We start from the raw sequence: 24,130 nt of genomic DNA, 5'->3' as shown, positions 1-24,130 counted from the left end.
GCTGTGCATCCTTTGTGGGCAGGGCTGGGCTTGCTCCAAACATGCACCACTAAACTCTTCTTGCTAAAGACACACCTTGATGGCTTGGTGCACAGTCACTAACAGCGTTCTACAGCTTGCTTTCCCTTCCACCTTCAGCCAGCACCTTCTCAACAGCCTTAAAGTACAATCATAGAATTGCTAAGGTTGGAAAAGGCCTCCAAAATTATTGAGTGCAGCCTCTGATCAAACCCCACTGAGCCCACTAAACTGCATCATGAATTGCCATGTACATTTGTTTCTTGAACACCTCCAGGGATGGTGAGTCCACCACCTCCCCGGGCAGGCTGTGCCAGTGCCTGAGCACCCTTTCAGGGAAGAAATCTCCCCAATATCCAACCCAGACCTCCCCTCTCTCTAGCAGGGAAGATTCCCAAGTGCAGTTTGCAAGTGATGTGTTCCCAATTGCCTTTTGTTACATGAGGGTGGGGATTTTGAATTCTTGTTTTTGTTTTTTTTTTTCTGAAATCAGAACAAAATAATATTTGGTTTTATTAGGTTGTCTTTTTAACTGATAAATCCAGGGGGGAAAAATAGAAGATGGAAAAACATTTCATCAAAAAGCATGGAGATGGAAATATTCTGGGAAGTATTTTGAAGTACTATGAAGGTATACAAAGCTGCCCTTGCCAATGGGCATCAAACACCCACTTGGGCAGTGAGGGCTGTGAAGGAGATGGGAAATGTCCAGTCTGTGCCTACCCATGTCCTAAGCCCTGACATGACCCAGTGTGAGATCCAGGGAGAAAAGGCTCAGTCTTCCTGCTGAATGAGTCTGAGCTTGCCTGGCCTCCCTGAGCTTCCCCAGCTCAGGGCTGTGTGCATGACCTACCCCTTCCCCACTCCATGGCTCTCCAAAATGCAGCTGAATTGCTGCCCAATGGTCTTCCCTGCCCACTTCCCTCCCTTGGCACCAGGAACAAATCTGCTTCCTGGCCCAGCAGCAGGAAAAGGAGATCTCAAGTGACATCCTTTCACCTGCTGCATTTCCATCCCCCTGGCAGAGAAATCCCCCTGCTCCTAGTGCCTGGTCAGCCCTTTCTCATGCCCCAGCCTGCCCAGCCAGGTGATCTGGGGGAGAATTGTGTTCTCTGTGGGACACCTGTGTGATGCTCAGGCACTTGGAGAGGCTGTGGAGATTCTGCAAGCTCCCTGCGGGTGAATGCACGGCTCAGGCCTTTGTCTTCTCAGGTAATTTGGTGTAACACTCTTGCCTTTGTATCTCTGAGACACCCATAGAGATTTGAGTTGTGAGACAGGCTTTATTCAGCATCCCCCTCCTCAAGTCTTTCCTCACCCATGGCCATCAGGCAGAAGTTGAAGACTTGCAGACTGCACCTGGGCAGTTTTCCTGCACTCCTGGACAGCAGGACACACACCATTTTCCTCATGCTTTCAGTTTGCTGTCCAGAGGAGAGCTCTTAGGGCAGGCTCAGGCCAAGGGCTGCCTGAGGGTCTCCCAAGGCATGCAGGCACAGCACCAGGATCACAGCTGGGCCAGGGGTGTTGTCACCTCCTCCCAGATTCCCCATCAGGCGCTGGGAGTTTTTCCAGCTCAGCTGTCTGATGCAGATTATGATCAGTTAAGCAGGTTTCCTGCCTTTTGATCTCAGTTTCTACCAGCTCCATCTGCTCCACACTTACCTGGCCCCTGTGAGAGTTCTCTCCATGCTCTGTGCACTGACCCCCTGAACCATGCCCTGTGTTATTGCCAAACCCTCCCTGGGCTCACCCCACGTCAGGGGTGCTGCAGGGTTTGTGTAGCACAGTTTGTGGTGATGGGGAGTGGGGCTGGCCCAGCCTCATCCCCACTGGGTGCAGCTGTGAGAAGCAGGTGAGCAGCACTGACAGCAGTGAGCCATGGAGTGCCCAGGTGTGCTGAGCAGCCACAGAGGAACAGAGGGCACACAGGGGCAATGCATGAACATGAGGGTGTAAAAGGCTGGGCTGAAGAACAAGAAGAGCACATGCTTGAAACCTTCTAAAGTGGTGTGGTGCTACTCTGTGTGGGTTGAAGCCTTCTGATATTACATGGTGACACTCTGTGTACTGTGCCCATCTCAACTGTGACATGTGCTGTGACAGGTTTGAGCTGCTCTGGCATGTCCTGAGAAACTGCCTCAGGTCTATTAAGATCACAGGGTGCCAGCAGACAGAGGAAAGGAATCTCTCCAAAATCTTGTGCTTTCGCATGCCCTGGGATAGCATTAAGCCCCTGAACCTGGCCAGAGATTTCAGCACAGCTAAGATGGCTGCTGTGCAATATTCCGTGGTTTTCCTGGGCCTTATACGAGTCCAAATCCAGCTAGTTCAGACTCTAGCCCACACAGACTTGCACAGACGAAAGTACAAGACGAGAAGCGCTCTTCTCCACGTGGGTACAAGTACCTTGTTTATTGGCTTGGTGGCAACACACTCCAGGGACAACAACAACCCAAGCAGAATAACAGAACACGGACCCCTCACAAGTAAGTTTTATACCCTAGGGAATGGGGCGGGGGAGAGAGGATCGCGGCCAATGGGATGCCATTGGGGAGGGGCGAGGGGAGGGGTACGAGGGAAAAAACCCATCCACGTGACCTAACATACTCAGTAAAGAATTCCCATCGCCCAGTGCAAACAACAACTAAATAAACTAGTTAGTGCAATACTGCCCTGCTGTTCCTCAGTTCCCTACTTAAACCCCAGGTATGGTCCCAGCTGTCCTTATCCTGCTCACAGTGTTCCTGTGCTCCAGGGGAGGAACAGCCCAGCCAGGCAGGCAGAGCTGGGGGCCCTGGGTTGCAGCATCCTGAGAACCATGTCCCCGGGGCTCAGGAGAAGTCCTTCCTCCACACAAACATAAAACAGTTGGGGTTTCAAGTCCATCTAGTCCCACCCCTTCCACTATCCCAGGTTGCTCCAAGTCCAACCTGGCCCTGGGCACTTCCAGGGATTGGGCAGCCACAGCTTCTCTGTGCCAGGGCCTCGCCTCCCTCTTTGTGAAGCATTTCTTTCTTACATCTAAGAAAATATGTTAGGTATAAAGATACAAGATATAAGATCATGTCCTATGCACATGACTGTAATTTTGACCTGGGGTTTTCCAGGCTGCTAGTCCATTCCCCCCTCCCTTGCAACAACTCACTGGGATAGGAAGAAAAAAACATGGTGGCCACATGGCACACATCACTGTTGTGGCACACACCAGCTTTGGTGGTGGCAAGTAGACCCAGAATGCTCCAAATTCACTTGCAGCTGGTGGAAAGCTTCAATGCCATCAAACACAGCACTGCATCAGCAGGTCCTTGGAAAGGCAGAGCATGTGCCAAAATCCAGCATTTTGAGTAATGAGTAACAGCTTTGCTCTCAGGTGAGTGATGGTAACTACAGGCTCCAACAGCACCTGTGGACTCCAAATAATCAGTGACCAAGCCATCACCTGGAAAGGAGACATTTCAGGGCATACTTTGACATTTCCAAGCAGCACTGGGGTGCCAGGATCTCAAGAAGGCCCTATGGGAGCACCTGCAGCAGGTGGGAGCCCACAGATGATGAGGCCCACAGCAGCACCCACTCAGAGCCAGAGGGAGGCTGGGAGCACCAGGAACACTGAGGGACATGGCAGTGACAGCTCTTGGTGCTGCTCCTTGGTAAGCCAGGGTTAAACTCAGCCAGGGGAGAACCAGGAAAAGCCTCCCCTCACCCACGTGGGCTGGCACAGCCCTGACCTCTGCTTCCTTAAGGAATTTGGTTGAGCATCCATATCAAACCCTCCTGGGAATGTCAAACATGCTCTGGAGAAGTCTGGGGCTCTCAGGTCTGGAGAGGCCCTGGGGTGGTGCCAGCTCTTGCACAGGACTCTGCCAGTCCCCAGCTCTGGCAGGGACACCATGGGGTGACACCATGGGGACAGATCTGCTGTGTGACCCCTGCAGGTGCCACCACAGACCCTCTGCAGGAAGTAGAGCTTGGGACCCTGGTTCAAACCAGTGGGAAACAGCCAAATGTCCCCAAATCTGTCAGGGCTGACTCCCCTTGATGGAAATAAGGAAAATAGGGTGGGTGGGGTGGGGATAGTGCATGAAAATGATCTTTTTTACTCATTTGTTCATGTCTCCCAGTGTGGGGGTGGTCAACAACTGAGCTGTAGTCCCTGCTGTGAGGGGTGAGTTTGGTTTGGGCACTGGATGGGCAGTGTCTGTGGCAAGGACTGCAGAAACATCCAGGGGCAAACTTGAACAGCTTCAGTGCTACAGGAATGCTGGGGGGAAGCTCCAAACTGGTGTAGGGACATTCTTTGGGCTGGAATATTTATTAAAAATCTGTTTTCCCCCTGTATTCGTGGGGCCCCACCTTGAATGCTGGGTACATGAAAAGAAAGGCACCTCAAGTGCTGGAGCAGAGAAGGGAATGGAGCTGGGGATGGGGCTGGAGCACCAGGAGTAGCTGGAAAGGGGCTCAGTGTGGAGAAGAAGAAGGCTCAGGGGTGACCTTCTGGCTCTGCACAACTCCCTGACAGGAGGGGGGAGCTGGGAGGAGTTGGGCTCTGCTCCCAGGGAACAGGGACACAGGACAAGAAGAAATGGCCTCAAGTTGCACTGGGGGCAGTTTAGATTGGATATTAGGAAAGATTTCTTCACCAAAAGGGTGGCCAGGCCCTGGCACAGGCTGCCCAGGGCAGTGGTGGCGTCACCATGGGACATGGTTCAGTGGTGACCATGGCAATGCTGGGATCACAGTTGGACTCAAAGGTAATAGAGGACTTTTCCTATCTGAACAATCCCCTGATTCTATTAAAAAAAAAAATCTTCAAGAGAAATTACATGCACGATTTGGGGGATGATGCATTTTTCACTGGTATGAGGAATTCTGAAGGGGTGATTACAGAAAACAATGATATTTCTGCTTCCTCAGGCCTCCCTTCAGGGGCACAGGGATCCTGAGCAGGCTGCAGCAGCTTGGAGAGCAAAATGCTTTCTGTCTCCAAAAATAAAGTCAGTTTCCCCGTGTCTTATAGCACATGAGGGAAACTTCCCCACCATTAATTGTCGGGGACTGTGAGGTGAATTGAGCCCCAACCCAGTTTCCCTATTTCCTGTGCACACCCATTTGTCTCAGGCAGCCCCAGCAGTGGATTCAGCACTTTGTCTCTCACAGAGCACCAGCAACCTCTACATGTGGGCTCTGCCCAGCAGCTGCTGCAATAAAGGACCTGCTGTGAGGGAACTGCAAACAGCCTGGTGTGTCAGTCCTTGCTTAAGCCTGGCTCAAATCCCACGTGGATGGAACTGAGCCCTGTTGGAGTGGCACAGCCAGGCAGCCCCTGCCCTGAGTGCTCAGCACGGTGTGGGAGAGTACAGCAGAGCCAAGGCACAGCCAGCACACCCCTGGGGCAGCTCTGCACCCCCCGCCCAGCAGAGCTGAGCAGGGCCAAAGCAAGAGGGTTTTGAGGCTGCTCAATCTGATGGCTGAAGGCTGCTGTGGCAGCAGGCTGGGTACAGGTCTCACAGGAACATCCTTTGAGGGAGCTGTGCCTTTGGGTTGTGTCTCTTTCTCCAGGTGGAATTGTCAGCTTCTGTGCCATTGCTCGGGGCTCCTGGCACCCCCTATGCCCCAGTGCCACCCTGGCTGCTGGCCCCCAGCTCTCCTGCACACCCCTGCACAGCCCACACCTGCACCCCCAGTTCTCCTGCACTGATCACACCCTGCACCCTCAAGTACCCCTGGACCTCTGCAACCCCTGCACCCCTGTGCCCTGCATCTCCCCCACCCAGCACTGCCCTCACTGCCTACACCCCTGAAACACCTGCAGCCCCAGCACCCTCAGCATCCCTGCAGCCTGCACCCAAACCATCCCTGCAGCCTGCACCTGCAGGTCCCTGCACCTGAACCATCCCTGCACCCCCTGCAGCCTGCACCTGAACCATCCCTGCACCTGAACCATCCCTGCACCCATTAGAGCCTGCACCTGAACCATCACATACACATCACCTGGGGAAACTGAGGCCTGAGGCCAAGCACAGCCTCCAAAGGCCCCAAACCGCTGAAGAAAACAGCAGGTGGATGAGGTCCTCTCTGTGCCCGTGGAAGTCCCATCTCAGCAGGGTGCACCTCCCTCAGGGCTGGAGCTCCAAGTCCCCCCTCACCCACCGGCGCTCCCCGAGCCTCAGGAGCCAGGGGCCCTGCTGGGGCCTCACCACCCCGGTGTTCCCTTGGCACACCCTCCTTTGGATGCCACCAGCCCTGGGCAAGGGGCAGCCATGGCCAGGGGCAGCTCCTGCCTTGGCCGCTGGCCAGGTGCTGCCGTGGCTGTACCTATGGCAGGTGACGCCAGGGGGACAGGTGGCACCGGGGGGCAGTGGAACGGGCTGCAGTGGGGCAGGAGGGCTCTGTCCTACTGTGTGTGCCAGGGGTCGCAGCGGCACTCCCAGGTGTGTGGGGGGCTGGGGTGCAGAAACAGGTGCAGGATCGGGGTGTGCCCCGTGGCATGGCTGGAGGCGCTGGTGCCAGCTGTGGCAGGGCACTGCCAAGGGTGCAGGGAATGGACCTGCCGGGTGCAGGGGAACAGCACGGGGGGCACTGGGGCACAGGGGGGTTGGAGGTGGGGGTGCTGGGTGCAGCGGGCACCTGGTGAAGAGGTGCTGGGAGCATAGGAATGCGGGCTGGGGGCATACTGGGGGTGCGGGGGCACGGGATGCAGGCTGCATGGGAGCTGGGGCACAGCTGTGTCGGGGCGCAGGGCTGGGCTCGGGGCGATGTGCCGGGCTGTGCGGTGAAGCGGTACGAGGGTGCACCGCCCTCTCTCAGGCCGTACTGTGACCTGAGGAGCCCTGGGTTACCGAGGGCCGGGGATGCCGGCAGTGACCAGGGCAGGGCTGTGGGATATTCCGGTCTGTCCGTGCTGTCCGAGCTGTCCGGGCTGCCCCGGGGACCCGGCCGCTCGGTGCGCGGTGCACCGGTTCCTCCGGGCCGGCAGGGGGCGCGGCAGCGGGGCAGGGGAGGCGGCGAGCGGGCCCCACCCGGTGCGGCAGCAGGGCCCGCGGCGCGCGGACAATACCGGCGGCGGCTCGGCCTCCATCGGCACCGCTCGGCCCTGCCCGGCTCCACCCCGACTGGCCCCGCCCCGACTCGGCCTCGCTCGGCTCCACTCGGCCTCGCTCGGCCCTGCCCGGCCTGGCCGCGCTCGGCTCGGCTCGGCCTCGCTCGGCTCGGCCCGGCCCAGCCCCGCTCGGCCCGGCCCGGCCCGGCTCCGCTTTGCTCGGCCCGGCCCGGCTCGGCTCCGCTCGGCTCAAATCGGCCCCGCTCAGCGCGGCCCAGCCCGGCCGGCACCATGCTGGCGCTCTTCAACAAGCTGCTGGACTGGTTCCGGGCGCTGTTCTGGAAGGAGGAGATGGAGCTGACCCTGGTGGGGCTGCAGTACTCGGGCAAGACCACCTTCGTCAACGTTATCGCGGTGAGCCCGGGGATGCCCCGCATCGCCCCATCCCCGAGGGGTCACGTGCCCACCCAGGGCTTCACCCTTGGACCCCCCATTGTACCCCCACTGTACCCTCATTGTACCCCCATTGCATCCCAATTGCATCTCCATTGCACCCCCGCTGCATCCCTATTGCACCTCCATTATATCCCCATTGCATCCCATTGCACCCTCATTGCATGTCCCCATTGCCCCCCTGGGTATTTCTCTGAACGTCTCCGCCCTATCGCACCCCAGCCTGAAAATGCCTTTGGGAGAGGGTGCAGTGTGGGGTGCGGGATGGAGCAGTGGGGTGCAGGGTGGGGTGCAGGCTGCAGTGTGGAGCACAGTGTGGGGTGCAGGGTGGGGTGCAGGGTGGGGTGCAGGCTGCAGTGTGGGGCACAGTGTGGGGTGCAGGGTGGGGTGAAGGCTGCAGTGTGGAGCACAGTGTGGGGTGCAGGGTGGGGTGCAGGCTGCAGTGTGGAGCACAGTGTTGCAGCCCCGGGGCGGCCCAGGCAAACCGCAGCGTTCGCTCCCCGCATCCCCGGAGCCGAGGGGGTGCTCGGGGCGCAGCCGGAGCAGACCCCGGGGCAGGGTCCGGCTCGGCCCTGCCCTGTGGGCCGGAGCTCCGGCCGTGGTCGGCGGTCGGTGCCGGTGCCCGGGCCGGGCAGTGCCGCCGGGGCACTGCGGGAGCTCCGCTCTCGGACCCGTAGCAGCGGGCGCTTTGTCATCGTCGCTGCCGCCGCCGGGACGCGGTGGGGCCTCAGCCCTGGTGGGGCCTCAGGACGGCCCTGCCGCGCTCGGTGCCACCGGGGTTCCTTGCCCGGGGGCCGGTGTGGAGCTGTTTGCCCGCCGACCTTCCTCGGGAAGCACGAGGTGCTTCACCGCAGCAGCGTGCTGTGGGTGCCGGCCGCTCCTGCAGCAGCCCCCGAGCGGGGCAGGGCAGGGCAGCAACCCCGCCCCGGGCCCCTCAGCTCCGGCCTCTCCCCGGCCGCCGTGCTCATCCGCGGGGTCCCTGCATCCAGCAGAGGATCGGGAGCTGCGTGTCGTGGATCCCGGCGCCCAGGGCGTGGCTTCACCCGTGAGGATGCTCGGCAGTCTCCCCTCCAGCTTTTTGGGTTGTTCGGGCCCTCTCAGTAGTGATGGTGCCAGGTGGGAGGATCCTGGAGGGTGGGTTTGGGCCGTTGCCCCCCGAGGGTTTCATGGAGGGAGGTGGATAAAGATCTGCCCTGGTTCCCCCGCTGCCCCCGGTCCCTCCGAAGTCTGTGCCTGCCATGGCTCCAAAGCAGAGTGAGTTATTGGTGCTTGCTCAGGGTGCTGGAAGCTGCTGGGCTGTAAGAGGGGACTTTCAGCTCAAATGGAGGCTCTATTGCATTGCTCTTTGGGAGGTGCTGAGGGACAAAAATGTCCTTCCTGAAAAGTCTAGGGGCAGAGAGAGGAAACCCCAAAATGCTTTTCATCCTGGAGGTGATGGCACTCTTGCTCTCTTGCTGGAAGTCACTTCTCAGTGCTCCAGTCTTCTGCTGGTTCCTCCCATAAGCCAACACCAGCATCTGGGGACAGGGAACAGTCTGGCCCTGGGGCAGTGACCCTGAGCACCATTCCTATTTTTGGGGGACCTCTCCCTGCCATTTGCATGTTTAATAGTCAATTTTTACAATCCCATGCCAGGGTGGGACATGGTGGTGCCATGTGTGAGCTGCTCCTGCTCTTGGTGTGCTGGGTGATGCTGCCTGTTAAGAGCACCCAGTCTACCTTAAAAATGGCCAAGTAATTTAGTGTTGGTTTTAATCACCCAGTTAAGCTGTGAAGGGTGATGGAGCTTTATCCCAAACCTACTGCACTGTTCTGTCTGCAAAGGGCAACCCTAAGGGTTGGTGTTTTTTTGCTCCCTGTTCCCCATGTCTCCTCCTCTCCCATCAACATCTGGAGCAGACAGGGCTCAGTGTGAGCTTTGTGGGGTTTGCTTCTGTGAGTGAGTACTTTCTACCTGGCACTTTAACTGTGGGCAAGACCCCACTGGCAGGACCCATGTGCTGGGACTCTCTCTGCTTAGCCAGGATTGCTGGTGCAGGGGAAAGGGATTTTGAGGAATTACAGCAGCTCTTGAGGTGGCTGAAGTTGGCACCATGGCCTGCTGGTGTGTCAGGTCTGTTGTGAGGCGTTTGAGACCCTCACACGGCAGTCAGGCTCAGAGTGCTGAGTTTGGCCTCTCAAGCTATTTGGAAAGTTCAAGTTTTGTGGCAGATGCACACAAAAAGGGGCACCCACGTTTGAGAAGACATCCTGGAAAGAAGGACTTGTTGGGCACAGCAAAATAGAAGCATGGCACAGGAAATGCCAGTCTGACAGGAACTTCCTGAGAAGGTCTGGAGGTGCCTGGCTTTAGGGTGTTGCAGTGGGGTTGTTGGAAGGGGAAATAGCTGTGATTTGGGCTTTGTGGGGGGATAAAACCTGAACTGGAGAAGTGTGGGATTTTGTAGTGTTGGAGAGATGTCACAAGAAGGGGAGAAGGTCCTTTCTAGGACCGGAGCTGCTCTGGGGGTTTGGCACCATCCTTTTCTTGCAGGATTTGTAGCTGCACCTGACTGAGAAGTGGACTCTGGTTCCCTGGAAGGTGGGTGGCTCCCACTAACAGCCAGGCTGTGCTTGTGGCAGGCAAGGGCTTTGCTGAAGGCAGCTGTGATCAGGGTCACTCCTCCTGAGTCACCTGCCTGGGGTGGGAACTTTGATTTTCAGGACTTATTTTGTCTTTTCCTAGCTGTTGATAGATGAGGCTTGAAGTCTTTCCTGCAAGGAGAAGTGAAAACTGTAGATACACCCCTGGTCTTGATTTAACTTGAAGCTAGTGGGCTTTTAGCTGCCTTTTCTCCAGTCTGGTGGTGCCATGGATGACTCAAGGGTGTTGAGAGCTCCTCAGCAGGTGCTGGAGCCCAAAACCTGTCAGTGCAGGCTGTGGTTAGAACAAGAGAGCATTGCTGCTTTTTAACATCTCGTGCTTTCTGCCTGTGCTAAAGCCTTCCAAGAGAGTGGAGGCACAAGTGCCAGGGTGTTGGACATGTGGTAGAGGCTCTGGGGCACCATCCTGTGCTTCAGCCCTGCCTGGAAAGTGATTCAGACCAGTGCTGTAAGAGGAAAGATGGAGCTTCTGGAGTGAGTTCAGTGGAGGCTGTGAAGATGCTGACAGGACTGGAGCATGTTTCTTATGAGGACAGGCTGAGGGAGCTGAGGCTGTTGAGCCAAAAGGCCAAAAAGAGGTGGCTGAGAGGGGCCTTCATCGGTGTCTGCAGGGAGGGGTCAGAGAATGCACCAGGCTCTGCTCCCTGGGGCCCAGCACTGGAGCAAGAGCAATGGACAGGGGCTGATGCTCAGGAAGTTCCACCTGGACATTTGGAAGAACTTTCCTGTGCAGTGGCTGTGCACTGAACAGGCTGCCCAGAGAGGGGGTGGAGTCCCCCTCCCTGGAGGCATTCCAGAGTGTCTGGGAATAATGCTGTGCCATGTGCTCTGGGATGATCCTGGTTGAGCAGGGGGGTTGGCTCAGGTGACCCATTGTGGTCCTTCCAGCCTGACCCATCCTGTGAAACCACATCAGCCTCGTGTTTGGCTCCAGGTAGGATGGTGGATGGTGGGGCAGGTGCCAGCTTTCCAGCAGGGATCTCAGGGGAGGCATGGCCTGGGAGTGGCTCAGAGGACTGCAGAGCTCAGCACCTTTTGCCACCCCTCCTCAGAGGGATGCTGACCCCTTGGCCAGCCAGGTGACCCACCTGGGCAGGATGTGCCCTGGATGAGCCTGGGAGGGAATGTGCAGCTCCAGGTGTGCTAGGTGCCCAGGGTTTGCTAGGAAGGTAGAGCAGAGAGGTGCTGAGGAAGTAGCAGGGTGATGTTGTTCTGATGCATTTGCACCGGTCTGTCCTGGCACCCATCTCTCCCAGGAGCTCTGGGTGTGCCCCAAGTGGGGTCTGGCAGGGCCAGCGTGGGTGGGAGGTGGCTGTGGCTTCTCATTGTGCCTCCAGCTGCACACCTGGGCCCTCCACAGGTGTGTCTTTGCTCCTTACCTTCATAATGCAGAAGGCAGCAGGTTTTCTGGGGGGGTTTCTCCATATTCCTGGAAGACGAGGAGAATCTGGCTGAGGCATGTTTGTGTCTTGCTGCTTCAAGCTCTGTCAACATGAGCTGAGGAAAATGGACAGTGTGGCTTTCCTGAGATAGGATCCCAGAGTTATTTGGGTCTGAAGGGACCTTTAAAGATCACCTTGTCCAAGACCCTTATCCATCCAGCCTGATCTCGAACATTCCCAGGAATGGGGCAGCCACAGCTTCTCTGGCTAACCTGTGCCAGAGCCTCACCTCTCTCATCATAAAACATTTCTTTTTTATATTTTTTGTATATAATTTTCCCTCATTGTTAGAGCTTGGATAGGGTTTGGCAGAGCCTCAAGTGCTATGTGGCAGGAGTGCCAGGCTGGGCAGTTTTGGGGATGGTCCAGGCAGTGGTGGGAGACACCCAACCCAAGGTGCTTTGGGCTCCTGCCTGTATCCCACGGAGGGCCATACTCTGGTGCAGACACAACTGCAGAGACCCAGGGCTGGGCTTCCAGCACTGCCATCTCTGTCCTCTGGGGAGCAGGGCTGCAGAACAGCCAGCAGTGTATCTAGAGCAGGTCACATCACTTCAGTGCCATCCTGTGCTGGGACAGGGTGACAGCCCCCTGGCCATGGTGAGGAGCAGGGCCTGGCCACCTCAGCCCTGTGTGCTGCTCACCAGAGCAGGAGGAGGCTGAGGTGACTTCTCTGCATGTGCCAGTGAGCTGAGGTCCCAGGCCCTGTCTGGGCCAGGGGTGATGACTGAAGTGGCCATCAGGTGATGTGGTGTTCATGTACATGTGTCAGGATGGGCTCAGCATGAGCTGAGGGCACCACTTGCCCTGGCCAAAGCTGAATTCTGGCCACCTCTCCCAGTGACCCAACTGGAAAGTGCTGGGGCTGGGCAGAAAGGTCTCTTGCCTTCCAGGCAGGGCACCAAGGCAGAGTGGTTTGGGCAGAGCAGTGGGTGACCCTGGCAAAGCCAGCAATGAACTGGAGTCTGTAAAGACCTGATCTGCCATTTGTGGCCACAAAATCCATCTTGCCTCCAACAATTTTTGTGCTTCCCAGTGGAATTGGGTTGGACTAGATCTTGAAGGTCTCTTCCAACCTAGTCATTCTGTGAATTCTGTTCTTAAGCAATTGGTGTGGCTTGGCATCATCTTCAGGGTGAGCGTGGATGCTATGTCCATTACATAACCAAAATTTGGGGGAAGAGTGTGTCCAGTGAAGCTTTTGTTTGTCTCCATCTGGGTGCTCCCTGCTTTCCTGGCAGTGGAGCTGTGAATGGCTGGACCCTGCAGGGAGTTGAAAATATGTGCAAGGCACCAGCGTCAGGGGTAGTTGGAGAGGGAAGAGGAAACTGTGTTTCCACCACTGAGAGCTGCTTTCAGAGAGCAGCTGATGCAGGATGAGCTGATGGAGGAGGAGCACGTGCAAGATGCTTCTGTGGGTGCTGGGACAGCAGGGAGCACGTGGGAGCCATCCTGGAGCACAGTGCCTTGCATTCCCTGCTCAGCCTGTTTTGGACAGCCCAAGTAGTTTTGTTTTGGCCCTTTGGCCGTGGACAGCTTGGAGGCAGGTGCTGCAGTGAGAGAGGGGTTTGAGGCAGGGAGCTGGGCTGTGGTCACTCACACAGACATGCTCTGTCCCACCCCTGGAGGAAAGAAGATGTGACTCCTGTGTCCTGCAGCTCACCCCTTCCTGGAAGAAGCTTCTGTCACATGGGAACCTTATCTAGTGTGGCTTTTGCACAGCCAGCAGATCCTATGATGTGGTCTGGAATCCCTGAGGGAAGTGCCTGCAGCTTCCAAGAGCTCTTCATTGCTCTCCATGCCACCAGTCAAAGCCTGAGAATTCCTTTGTTTCACAGAGCTCAGCTGTGTGTTGAACCTCAGTCCATAGGAGATGTCCCCTGTGCATCCCTGCCTGCTTCCCCTCCTCTCCCCATGCCCTTCCCCACAGTTCTTTCTGAGTGCAGCATGGCCTGAGCACCCCTTGGCTGCTGGCTTTTGCTGCTGAATGCAAAAGGGATGTGAAAAAGGGAAGCAGGGTGTTTTGCAGAGCCTTTGGAAGAGGTCAGGAAAACCCTGGGGACTTGCTGATGTGGTGCATCTGGAGGAGCCACAGGCTCAACCGGGCACAAAAATCTGTTTATGACAAAATAGCATAAACTGACTTCCTGTTTTGAGGTTTTGTTAACTAAGAGAAAAGCCCTCAAGCAGCTGAGGATTTTAAGGCAGTAAAGACCTGCTAGGATGAGTTTGGCCATGGTTGCTGGTTCCTGCAGGTTTCTGACACTGATGGCTGAAATCCCCAAGGCTGCACTATCCTGGTTGTCAAACATTCTGCCCTACTGGCTCCTCACCATTCCCCAGCATCTCCCAGGATGCATGTACAGGCCATAGGCATGGTTTGAGTGCCAGGGAAGCTGCTGGAGGTGAAGGGCTGTGCCAGCTCCTGTCTTCTCCTGCCCCAGAGCTGCCACATCCCTGCTGGGACTGCCTGTAATGTCCTGTGCTGCTTCCCCTGGGCCCATCCTGCAGCCCTGGGATTTGAGCAGCACACTGGAACATGGGGTGGGCTTTGCCAGACCGTTAGAGATGAGTGATGAGATGGTGGCTCTCACAATGGGGGGGTGAACATTGTGTGTGTGTGTGTTAAGAGAAGTCTTGTAGATGTAGAGTTGTGTTACTGTGATGTGTCCTCCCCTCATTGTTATCATGGGATGGCCTTGGTACTTGGGGCATTTGGGAGCATTGGCTCGTTACTATGGCAACACCTGAGCTCCACCCAAGCTGTAAGAAAGTGATCTGCACCCCTGGACAGCAATGAAGGAGTTAACTGACAGGACTTGAAGGGGATCTAGAGATATAAAAGGGGGAGCATCCATTTTGAAGATGAGCACGTGGCTGACAGTCACAGGGGCTCCCAGTGCTGTAATTTTTCCTTATTTAGTCCTTTTGTTGGATTTTTGTAAATGTTTAATAAACCTTTAAAATTTTAAAAGTGAGAGTCGTCTCTTACAAGACCCCTTGGTGTGTGCTGGGTATGGGGCTGGTGAGCCAGCATCAGCACAGGGATGGCTCCTGCTCACTGCTCCCACAAGCCTGACCTGTTCCACAGCAGGGCTGGGCAGCTGCAGCCCAGCAGGGATCTCGGGCATCTGATGCATAAACTCAACAGACATTGGAGCTGCAATGGGAGCAGCTCTGGGGGCGGGAGAGGGGCCCTTTGTGATCCCCAAGTCACCCAGCACAGGCAGGATGCAGAACTGGGGGAGCAGTGCAGACAGTCTCACTTGAAAGCAGAAGTCAGTCTGGTTTGAGCTGGGCCATGAATGATACCAAGCACGAAACATGCTGGTGCCCCCAGGACCTGCAGCTGGGAAGGAGCTGCTGCTGGAGCAGGAGGTGGCTCCCTGAGTGGGGAGCCCAGCCTGAAACCCCGGGGGTCCTTCCAGGGCTGCCTCACCAGAGGTCACTGCAGAGGAGCAAGGTCTCAGCCTCCTCCAGAAAGGGCTTGAGAGAGCTGGGATGGGCAGTGCCCCAGCCCATGGGGACAGGAGCGAGTCCAGGGCTGAGGGTGGCAGCTGGCTGCAGGGTTGGGGTCTGCTCTGGGGCACCCAGGGCACCTCTGTCCATTGCAGCAGCCACAGCCTCATGGTTTAGGAATGGTATTCCCCAGTTTGGTGTTCTCACTCTGTGAGGTGTTGGCTGCCCCTTGCTTCCCCTTTCCCCTCCAACTGCAAGCACAAAAGGCAAAGATGATGGATTGAGATAAGAACAATTTACTAGAAACAGCAACAAGATAAGAAGACAGTAAGCAAAACCACTAATAACAAAAGTGTACCAAGAGAGGGTGATTTACATGCAAAATGCTCAGCCAGCCTGGGACAATGACACAATGGCTTCCCTCTGCCCACCAGGCTTTCTCCCAGCTGGAAAAGAACAACATTCCCATGGTCCTGGTGGCACTGTGTCTCCTGGGCTCTGTGCTCCTGGCACGGACCTGCAGGAGGGTTGCACTGTGCCCAGGGCAGGGCTGGCAGAGCCCTCGGGGTTATCCCAGGCTCTCAGCCTTGCTGCCCTGCCAGGCCAGGCTGGCCCCATTCCTCCACCTCCTAACGCTGTCCCACCTTGTTCTTGCAGTCAGGACAGTTCAATGAGGACATGATCCCGACAGTGGGTTTCAACATGAGGAAGATCACCAAAGGGAATGTTACCATAAAGGTAAGATGCTTTTGTACTGCTGCTGAGGGCTCTTGGGATGAAGGGTGAAGGTGAGGGAGGTTGGTGGCTCATCTGCTGGAGGTGGAAGAATTCCAGGGATCCCAGCTGCAGCTCACAGAATAGAAGCATGGCAGCATTAAGGGTGGAAAGTCCTTTTAAGATCGAGTCCAACCAGTAGTGCCATGTTCACCACTAAACTGTCTCCAGGTGCCGCATCCAGGTGTTTTGTTAACATTTCCAAGGATTCCACCACCTGGGAAGTGAAAGATTTGCCCTGTTAGAGTCCTGCAGGTACCCACCAGAGGAGGTGGTGGGAAGGGCTGTAGGAGATCCAGACTTCTGCAATGAGAGCCAGTCTGGGCTGCAAAGCTGGAGCTTTCCTTGTATCTCTGGCTTGCTGGTAGGAACTTATGGATGTGGTCACCTTGCTGAGGGTGGTAGTGCTGGGAAAAACAGGTCATGGCTTGCAGTGGTGGTCTCTGCCTTGGGAGCAGAGGAGGAGGAGGGTTCTACCTGGATTTTTCAAGGGCCTGGGGTTGTACTGGGAAATAGGTCTTGGACAGGCTTGAAAAGCTGGCTGGGGGATCTCTGGCTGCTGCAGGACCACTTTTGAGAGTGTGCTGAATGTTCTTAAATAGGAAATGCCTCAGTGAAATGGCAGCAGGTGTGATGGGCATGGGGAGGAGCACCCAGCTTGGGCCAGGGGTCCCTGCGTGCCTGCAGAGGCACACACAGGGGGTTCAGCATCCTCCAGCTCCCCTTCCTGAGGTTTCTCCCTTCTTTATCAAGTCAGGAGCCTCCTCCTGAGGTTTGAGCTGGAGAGGAGAGGATGGGAGTGGGTTTGGTTCACAGCCAGAATGCCCCAGGAGGGGGAGGAAGGGTGTAGGGCAGGAGTGTGGGGTGCTGGGCATGGTGCCAGGGTAATGGTGCCATCTCCCTGTCACAGCTCTGGGACATCGGGGGACAGCCGCGGTTCCGCAGCATGTGGGAGCGATACTGCCGTGGTGTGAGTGCCATCGTGTGAGTATCCTGAGCCCTGCTGTCACCCCCTGCTGTCACCCCCTGCTGTCACCCCCTGTCACTGTGTGAGTATCCTGAGCCCTGCTGTCACCCCCTGCCATGCTGTGAGTATCCTGAGCCCTATTGTCACCCCCTGCCATGCTGTGAGTATCCAGAGCCCTCTTGTCACCCCCTGCCATGCTGTGAGTATCCTGAGCCCTGGTGTCACCCCCTGCTGTCACCCCCTGCCACTGTGTGAGTATCCTGAGCCCTGCTGTTACCCTCTGCCATGGTGTGAGTGTCCCAGAGCCCTGCTGTCACCCTCTGCCATGGTGTGAGTGTCCCAGAGCCCTGCTGTCACCCTCTGCCATGGTGTGAGTGTCCCAGAGCCCTGCTGTCACCCTCTGCCATGGTGTGAGTGTCCCAGAGCCCTGCTGTCACCCACTACCATGGTGTGAGTGTCCCAGAGCCCTGCTGTCACTCTCTGCCATGGTGTGAGTGTCCCAGAGCCCTGCTGTCACCCTCTGCCATGGTGTGAGTGTCCCAGAGCCCTGCTGTCACTCTCTGCCATGGTGTGAGTGTCCCAGAGCCCTGCTGTCACCCCCTGCCATCCTGTGAGTATCCAGAGCCCTGCTGTCACCCTCTGCCATGGTGTGAGTGTCCCAGAGCCCTGCTGTCACCCCCTGCCATCCTGTGAGTATCCAGAGCCCTGCTGTCACCCTCTGCCATGGTGTGAGTGTCCCAGAGCCCTGCTGTCACTCTCTGCCATGGTGTGAGTGTCCCAGAGCCCTGCTGTCACCCCCTGCTGCTGCTGAGCCTTGCCAGGAGCTGGGGCATCACCCCACCCCAGGCTGCTGGGGTGCCTTTGCTGCCTGAGCTGGACACCTGTGTCAGGAGCTGGAATCACTGAATCGTCATGGAGTCATGAAGGTTGGAAAAGGCCTCTAAGATCATTAAGTCCAACCACTAACCCAACACCACCATATTTATCCCCAGATGGTTTTTGAACACCTCCAGGGACAGTGACTCTACCACTGCCCTGAGCAGCCTGTGCCAGGGCCTCACCACCCTTCTAGGGAAGAAATTTTCCCTAATATCCAACCTAAACCTCTACTGGTCCAACTTGAGGCCATTTCTTCTGGTCCTGTTGCTTGTTTCCTTGGAGGAGAGCCCAACCCCCTCCTGGCTCCACCCTCCTGTCAGGGAAATGGAGAGACAAGAAGGTCCCCCCAGAGCCTCCTTGTTTCCAGATAGTTCCCCTGGGGACTGACGTCTACATGGGCTTTGAGCAAAGGACAGCCAGGTCCCTCCAGCTGTGCCAGACCCTCCTCTTCCCTTCTAGCATCCCTCAGTCCAGCTCTGTTCTCAGAGCTCACCCTTCCAGGCTCCCATGCATCCTCTGTGCTGCTGCTCACCTCAGGGGCTGAGCCCTTCCCACAGGAGAGGCTGGTTTCCAGCTCAGGATGTTTATGTGCTGCCAGATAAATCTTGTGCTGAGAGCAGGAATCTCACCTGCTACTGAGTCAGCAAATCTGAGTGTCCCTGGGTGTCCCCTGCTTGCAAACAGTGCAGGAAAAGCAATCCCAGGGAGTCCAGGCTGGGGGTGAACATGGCAAGGCACTCATGGGAAGAAGTTTGCCTGTTCCAAAGGACAAATACTGATCTTGGGACACCATACTGGGGTTACCTAAACCCAGTCAGAAAATGAGATTTATGGGATCTTTCCCAAGTGACCATCCCCGGAGATTTAGAGGGCTGCTTTCTGTGCTGCCCTTCCCAACTCTAAGCCTTGGCAGGTGAGCAGTGGCAGGTGGTACTGCTTGTTCTGCATTTTGGGACATGGCCTTGGACCTGCAAGAGTGTTTTTATTACACTTTTTATTACAATGAGCTTTACTGGAAATGACAGAATCTCTGTCCCTTTCACTCCTTTTGCTGACTGCTTCCATAATGTCATAATTTTGGCCCATGTGGTTGACAGGAAACAAAAGGACCTGTCAGCATCCAGGTCACACTCCAGTCTGCCTTCATCACATCGAGCTGTGTCAGGTCCCTTTCCCTTTGCTCTCAGCTCCCCCCTGTGCCCAACATGCCAAGGGCTGGGGCAGTCCCTGGGAGTGTTTTTCCCTCTTGGCACAGCATTCCCATTTTCCTGTGTTAAGCACTTTAGCAGTTAGTAGCTCTTTTAATATTTTTAAATAACTCCCCAAAGCCTGATGAGCTGGTGTTTCTCACTCCTTCTCTCCCAGCTTCTTGATCTTTGAAATCAAGGCTGCTTTGATCAGTTCCTCACCTAAGTTTTGCCTTCACTGACAACATTTGCAGTCACTGACAACATTTGCAGGATAAAAGTTGGCCTTTAAGAACAAAATCCTTTCCCGAATCTCCCCTTCTGCTCAGAGAAGCATTGGTGGCCACCAGCTTCACATCCACATGTTCCATGGCCCCTCCCAAGATACCCCATTGATGGGTTGAGGAGATCCTTCCCCTTCTTAAGTCATTGTCACCTCTACGTCCTCAGCTTCTCCTGTCTTCTCTGCTTGTCCTTGGTGTTGACATGGCAGCTCCAGTGCATGTTGTTGGAGACAATGTGTGTCCTGCAGCTTCTGCCTGGCCTTCCCTCGCCCACCCTGTCACTGCTGTCAGCTGTGACAGCTGCAGAGACAAGGATGAGGTGCTCCCCCACTCCCCTGGGAGACATGAGGGGCTCTCACTCCACAGCCATCCTTGGGAAGAGGTGAAGAGGTGGAAGGATCCTGTTATCAACCCCCTGCACGTGCTGGCCCAGTTCCCAGTGAGCTGCCATGGGAGGAGGTTTGAGGGTGGCACGGACACAGCACAAGGCTGTGGAGAACTGGGCACCTGTGCTCAGGGCTGTCCCTTCCCTTGCAGGTACATGGTGGATGCTGCTGACCAGGAGAAGATAGAGGCCTCTAAGAATGAACTGCACAACCTGCTTGACAAGCCCCAGCTCCAGGGCATCCCGGTGAGCCTCAGTCGTGCTGCCCAGGCTGGGCACTGCCAGGGCTTGCAGAGCAGAGTCAGGGAGGGGCTCCCCTTCCTTGGAGGCATCACTTCCCTGCTGCACTCCTGAGGGACCAGCTGGGACAGTGACACTTCCTAGGTCAGAACTGGGCCAAGCAGCACAGAGGGAACTTTGGGGCAGAGAGCACAGTTCAGGCCCCCTGGGTGAAATCTCCTCTCACATGGATTTGCACCTCATCTGTGGTGTGACAGGAGAGTGCTGTCTCCTGTGAGAGGGGCTGCTGGGCTGTGATATGTGCAGGAGGTGGGACATGTCACAGGTGTGCTGTACCTGTGTGTTGCAGCCTGAATTGCTGCTGGTGAAGTCCAGGGTAAAGAAGCAAAGAGGGCCTTTGCATAATATTCACAGGTGTTTAATTCAGCTGCGCAGTGAGACGTTCAGGTCCCAGCCCACACACCTGCAGAGTCCTGCTTTCTCCAGGGGCCTGGGGACTGACCCGGGTCTCGGGGCAGTACAAAGATGAGGGCCAGTCAGGGAATAGGGAAGGTGGGGCTCAGGAACATAGGAACAGACATAGGAATGGGGAAGGAGCCAGTGGTGTCTGACAGCTTTTTGAGGGAAGTTTCTTGTGTCTCCCTAGACCAGGGAATGCCCCCCAGGGTCTCCACACCTGTGGGGTGGGCTGTGCACCAGCCATCCCAAACCAGCATCCTTGCAAAGGAGCTAACTGAAGATCTTGCCATGGATCCCAATGTCCCTGCCAGCTAAATTCAGCTCCTGACATACCAGGCTGCAGTCACAGGCCTCTGAAGGCTCTCTTCTGAGAGAGGCTCCTGACTGGAACCGGGCTGGGGGAGATGCTCATCCTGAGCTGCTGCAGAGCCCGGCCCAGTGCGGGCAGCCGCAGGCTCGGCACCGCCCCTGTCAGGTGACAGTCACATGGCTGCTCCGGAGGGACAAACCGGTCCTGCCGGGACACATCAGTGATGGCACAAACAGCTGATCCTGCTTTGGGCTGGCTGCCTGCACAGTGGGGTCTGCCCAGCATCCAGGGCTTGCTCCTGCTGGGTGGAGTCAGTGTTAGCCATTTCACTCGACTTTTTGCTCAGAGACAGTGAGAGGCTCCTGGGAGGATGTCCTGGGTGGCACAGCAGATGCTGGTGCCCTCCAGAGAGGATGAGCTCTGGGGCCATGTCTGCACTGGGAGCATGCTGTGCATGGCTAATTAAGGCAGTTAATTGAAGTGCTCCCCCTCCTGAGTGCTGCTGAAGGGGTTTCTCTGTCTGGGACATCCTAGTGGAGCAGCCAGGGCTGTCTGGTGTCACAAGCAGGCTCTGCTTCTGAGTGGCAGGAGCAGGTTCTTGCCTGGTCTGGTGGCCGGGTGCTTCAGGTGTCCCCTGTCCTGCCCTGCAGGTCCTGGTCCTGGGGAACAAGAGGGACCTGCCCGGTGCCTTGGATGAGAAGGAGCTCATTGAAAAGATGTAAGTGTGCCAGTGTCCCCTGGGGCACAGGGGTGTGACACAGTGTGCCAGTGTGCCCCTCAGCACAGGGGGTGTGACACAGTGTGACCCCTCCCTGTTCTGCCGTGTCCCCCCCAGCACGCTTGCCCACCTGGGGTGGCACTGTAGGCCTGGGGTGGCTGTCAGAGACGAGTGGCTGAGGATATCTGGGGTGACACCTTGTGGAGACACAGAGGAGCTGGAGCTACCAGTGCCAGGGCTGGGACCCACGTGCCACACGGTGGCGTGGGGGCCTGGCACAGCATGACACTGCCTGCTGGAGCTGGTCTCCCCCAGATACCACCCTGGGCAGTGGGACTGGACTCCTCCACAGGGGCAATCTGGGATGCTGCACTGAGTCCCAGCATTTCTTCCCCTTCAGCCACCTCTCAGAGCACCTCTGGAATGTGGGCACCTGTGCAGCCCTCCCAAAACCTCCCTTGCCCCATCTGCAGGGCTGCAGGGCTGGGGGAACATGTGGAATTTGGTGGTCAGGGTCTCTGTGGGATCAGGTCCTCCCTGCCCTGTCAGATAGCCCCCCCCCCCCCCCAGAGCACCCCTGCCCCTCAGGCATGGAGCCATGGTGCCCTCACCTGACCCACACACAGCTCCTGGAGAGCCTGAGGAGCCTCTGCCCCTCCACTGTGCCCTGTCTCAGAGACAGAGCCCAGAGAGGCCCTTCAGGGGCTGCCCAAGGTGTCTGCCATGGCCACCCCACCCAGCTCAGAGTGTGCAGCCAGACTTGCTGCTTTCCCCCAGGAACCTCTCTGCCATCCAGGACCGAGAGATCTGTTGCTATTCCATCTCCTGCAAAGAAAAGGACAACATTGGTGAGTGCTGTGGGCTGGGGGCAGAGGGGCGGCCCTGGGGGAGGTGACAGCCAGAGACAGAGTCTCTAAGTGTCCCCTTGCCTCTGCAGACATCACCCTACAGTGGCTTATCCAGCACTCGAAGTCCAGGCGAAGCTGAGGTCCTGCGGGCCTGGCTCGGATGGGAAGCTGCCATTGTCCAAGCCCATGCCCCTCTCTCCTGCTCTGTCCCTCCAGCTCTCTCTCTAGATGGGTATTTTTAGGGGACCCCAGACTCTGCTGACATTGGGGCAGAGTCCTTGTTTTTATTGTAAAGAAGATGTCTGACTGCCCTCCTCTCCCCTGTCCTCCTCTCCCCCTCTCTTCCTCCATTTTGGCACTGTTCTGTTGTTGTCTGTGTATACAGTATATATATATGTATATATATTTTAATTTTTTAATTTAAGGGATAGTGCTGTTATTAAATTGGGCCCTGCGAGCAGTAGGAAAGCTGCGGCTCCCCAAGGCCAGCCAAGGGTCAGCATTGGGAGGAGGAGGAGGAGGGTGGTAGCAGAAGGCAGCCTTTGGGGATGGGGCTGTGCCAGCTGCAGGCAGGTCCCCTGGGGCTCCCGTTTCCCTTCTCTGGGTGTCCTGCTGCTGCCTCCAGGCAGACACCACCCTGGGGGTGCTGGGGTGCCCACCTTGTCCTGCCTGCCTTGGGCTTGGGGTGGGAGGGACGTGTCAATGCCACCTGCAGGCTCCTCTCCCCTCCAGGGAACAGAGATTAGCCACAAGCCACTGCCATCAGCCTCCCCCTGCTGCCTCCACTTCCCCAACCCCTCTTTGGGGTCCAGGGCCACTTGTCCCCCTGCCCCACTGTCCCCTGCTCTTGTGCCTGGGTCAAATCCTGCCCACTGCCCAGCCTGGCTGCTTGGGGCACTGGTACCAGTGCTGGGTGCCCAGCAGTGCCAGCAGCCCCTGGGGGAGCTGGGGCTGGCACCTGCCTCCCACCTGTCCCAGGGCTGCCTCAGCCCCTGTAGCTTCCCAGGAGGGCTGTGCTGGCTCCCCACGTGCCAAGTGGCATCACCTGTGCCCGGCTGGGGCTGCTGGCTCTGCCCTGGCCAGGCACATCCCTTGGGATGCCAGAGAGGGAGGGACACGTGGAGGCACCTGGAGACATGCTCAGAACATCTGTGCACCCTCAGTGCTGCTCACCAGAGCCAGGGATGTGCTCTGTGCCTGCTCCCCATGCCCTGCTCCCCATGCTTGCTCCACATTTCTACTCTCCGTGCTCTGCCTCCTGTGCCTGCTCCCCATGCCCCACTCCCCATGCTCCACTCCCCTCTCCCCATGCCCCCTCCCCATGCCACCCCTGCTCTGCTGCCCTGGCTGGGGGGTGCAGGAGCTGTGGGGCAGGGCCAGCAGGGCTTGTGGGGACAGTGGTCAGGTCTGTGTGTGCACAGGGGGGACTGTGGAAGTCCTGTGGGGTGACAGTGGCTGTGGCTGGCTGTGCCATGTCTGTGCCATGGGCTGGGGCTCTGAGGGGCAGCCTGGGGCCTGGCCAGGTTGTTTGGGGCCAGTCTGGGGGACTGGGCTGGCACTGGAGGCTGGGTGAGCAGGGGAGGCAGCTGCTGGTCCCAGTGCAGGGCTGGGGCACAGGGTGGGGATGGTTGGGGGGGCTGCAGGGCCCCCTCAGCCCCTTCCCACTGGGCTCCAGGGCGTCAGGCTGGGAATTTACCTTCTGTTCTTGTTTTTGCAGAATTGCACAAAGAGAGGTTTCTTTTTGTTGATTTTTTTTTTAATTTAACGACTTGTAAAGTGTTGTCTCCCCCCCACCCTCCCTTTTTTTTTTTTTGTAAGAGATATTTTGACTCAGATTTGACCTCTGTTGGGAAATGATTCTTGTAACTGTACAATTTTTTTGCCTCCTAATAATAAACTAACAATTTTGCGTTGCGGGTGTGGTTGCTGCCACCTTACTTCCTCACCATCTCTGCCACCCATCCTTGGGGGCCCTGCCTGGGAGGGAGGTCCCTGTCCCCTGGGCAGCACTGGACACTGAGT

At 56.9% G+C, this 24,130-nt stretch overlaps 1 protein-coding gene across 1 annotated transcript; it reads left to right on the top strand.

The window, feature by feature from the left end:
- The first annotated feature begins 7,215 nt into the window (after positions 1 to 7,215).
- On the top strand, positions 7,216 to 24,022 carry ARL8A (ADP ribosylation factor like GTPase 8A). Its single transcript, XM_059867507.1, has 7 exons — positions 7,216 to 7,474; positions 15,715 to 15,795; positions 16,742 to 16,815; positions 19,686 to 19,779; positions 21,193 to 21,260; positions 22,038 to 22,108; positions 22,198 to 24,022. The coding sequence occupies exons 1-7, from the start codon at positions 7,352 to 7,354 to the stop codon at positions 22,245 to 22,247; spliced, it is 561 nt and encodes a 186-aa protein (XP_059723490.1). The 5' UTR covers positions 7,216 to 7,351; the 3' UTR covers positions 22,248 to 24,022.
- Positions 24,023 to 24,130: the final 108 nt, after the last annotated feature.

Source organism: Haemorhous mexicanus, chromosome 25, assembly GCF_027477595.1.
Source record: "Haemorhous mexicanus isolate bHaeMex1 chromosome 25, bHaeMex1.pri, whole genome shotgun sequence".
Lineage (NCBI taxonomy): Eukaryota > Metazoa > Chordata > Aves > Passeriformes > Fringillidae > Haemorhous > Haemorhous mexicanus.
The sequence above is the reverse complement of the archived record's forward strand: the minus strand, read 5'-3'. Positions and strand labels throughout refer to the sequence as shown.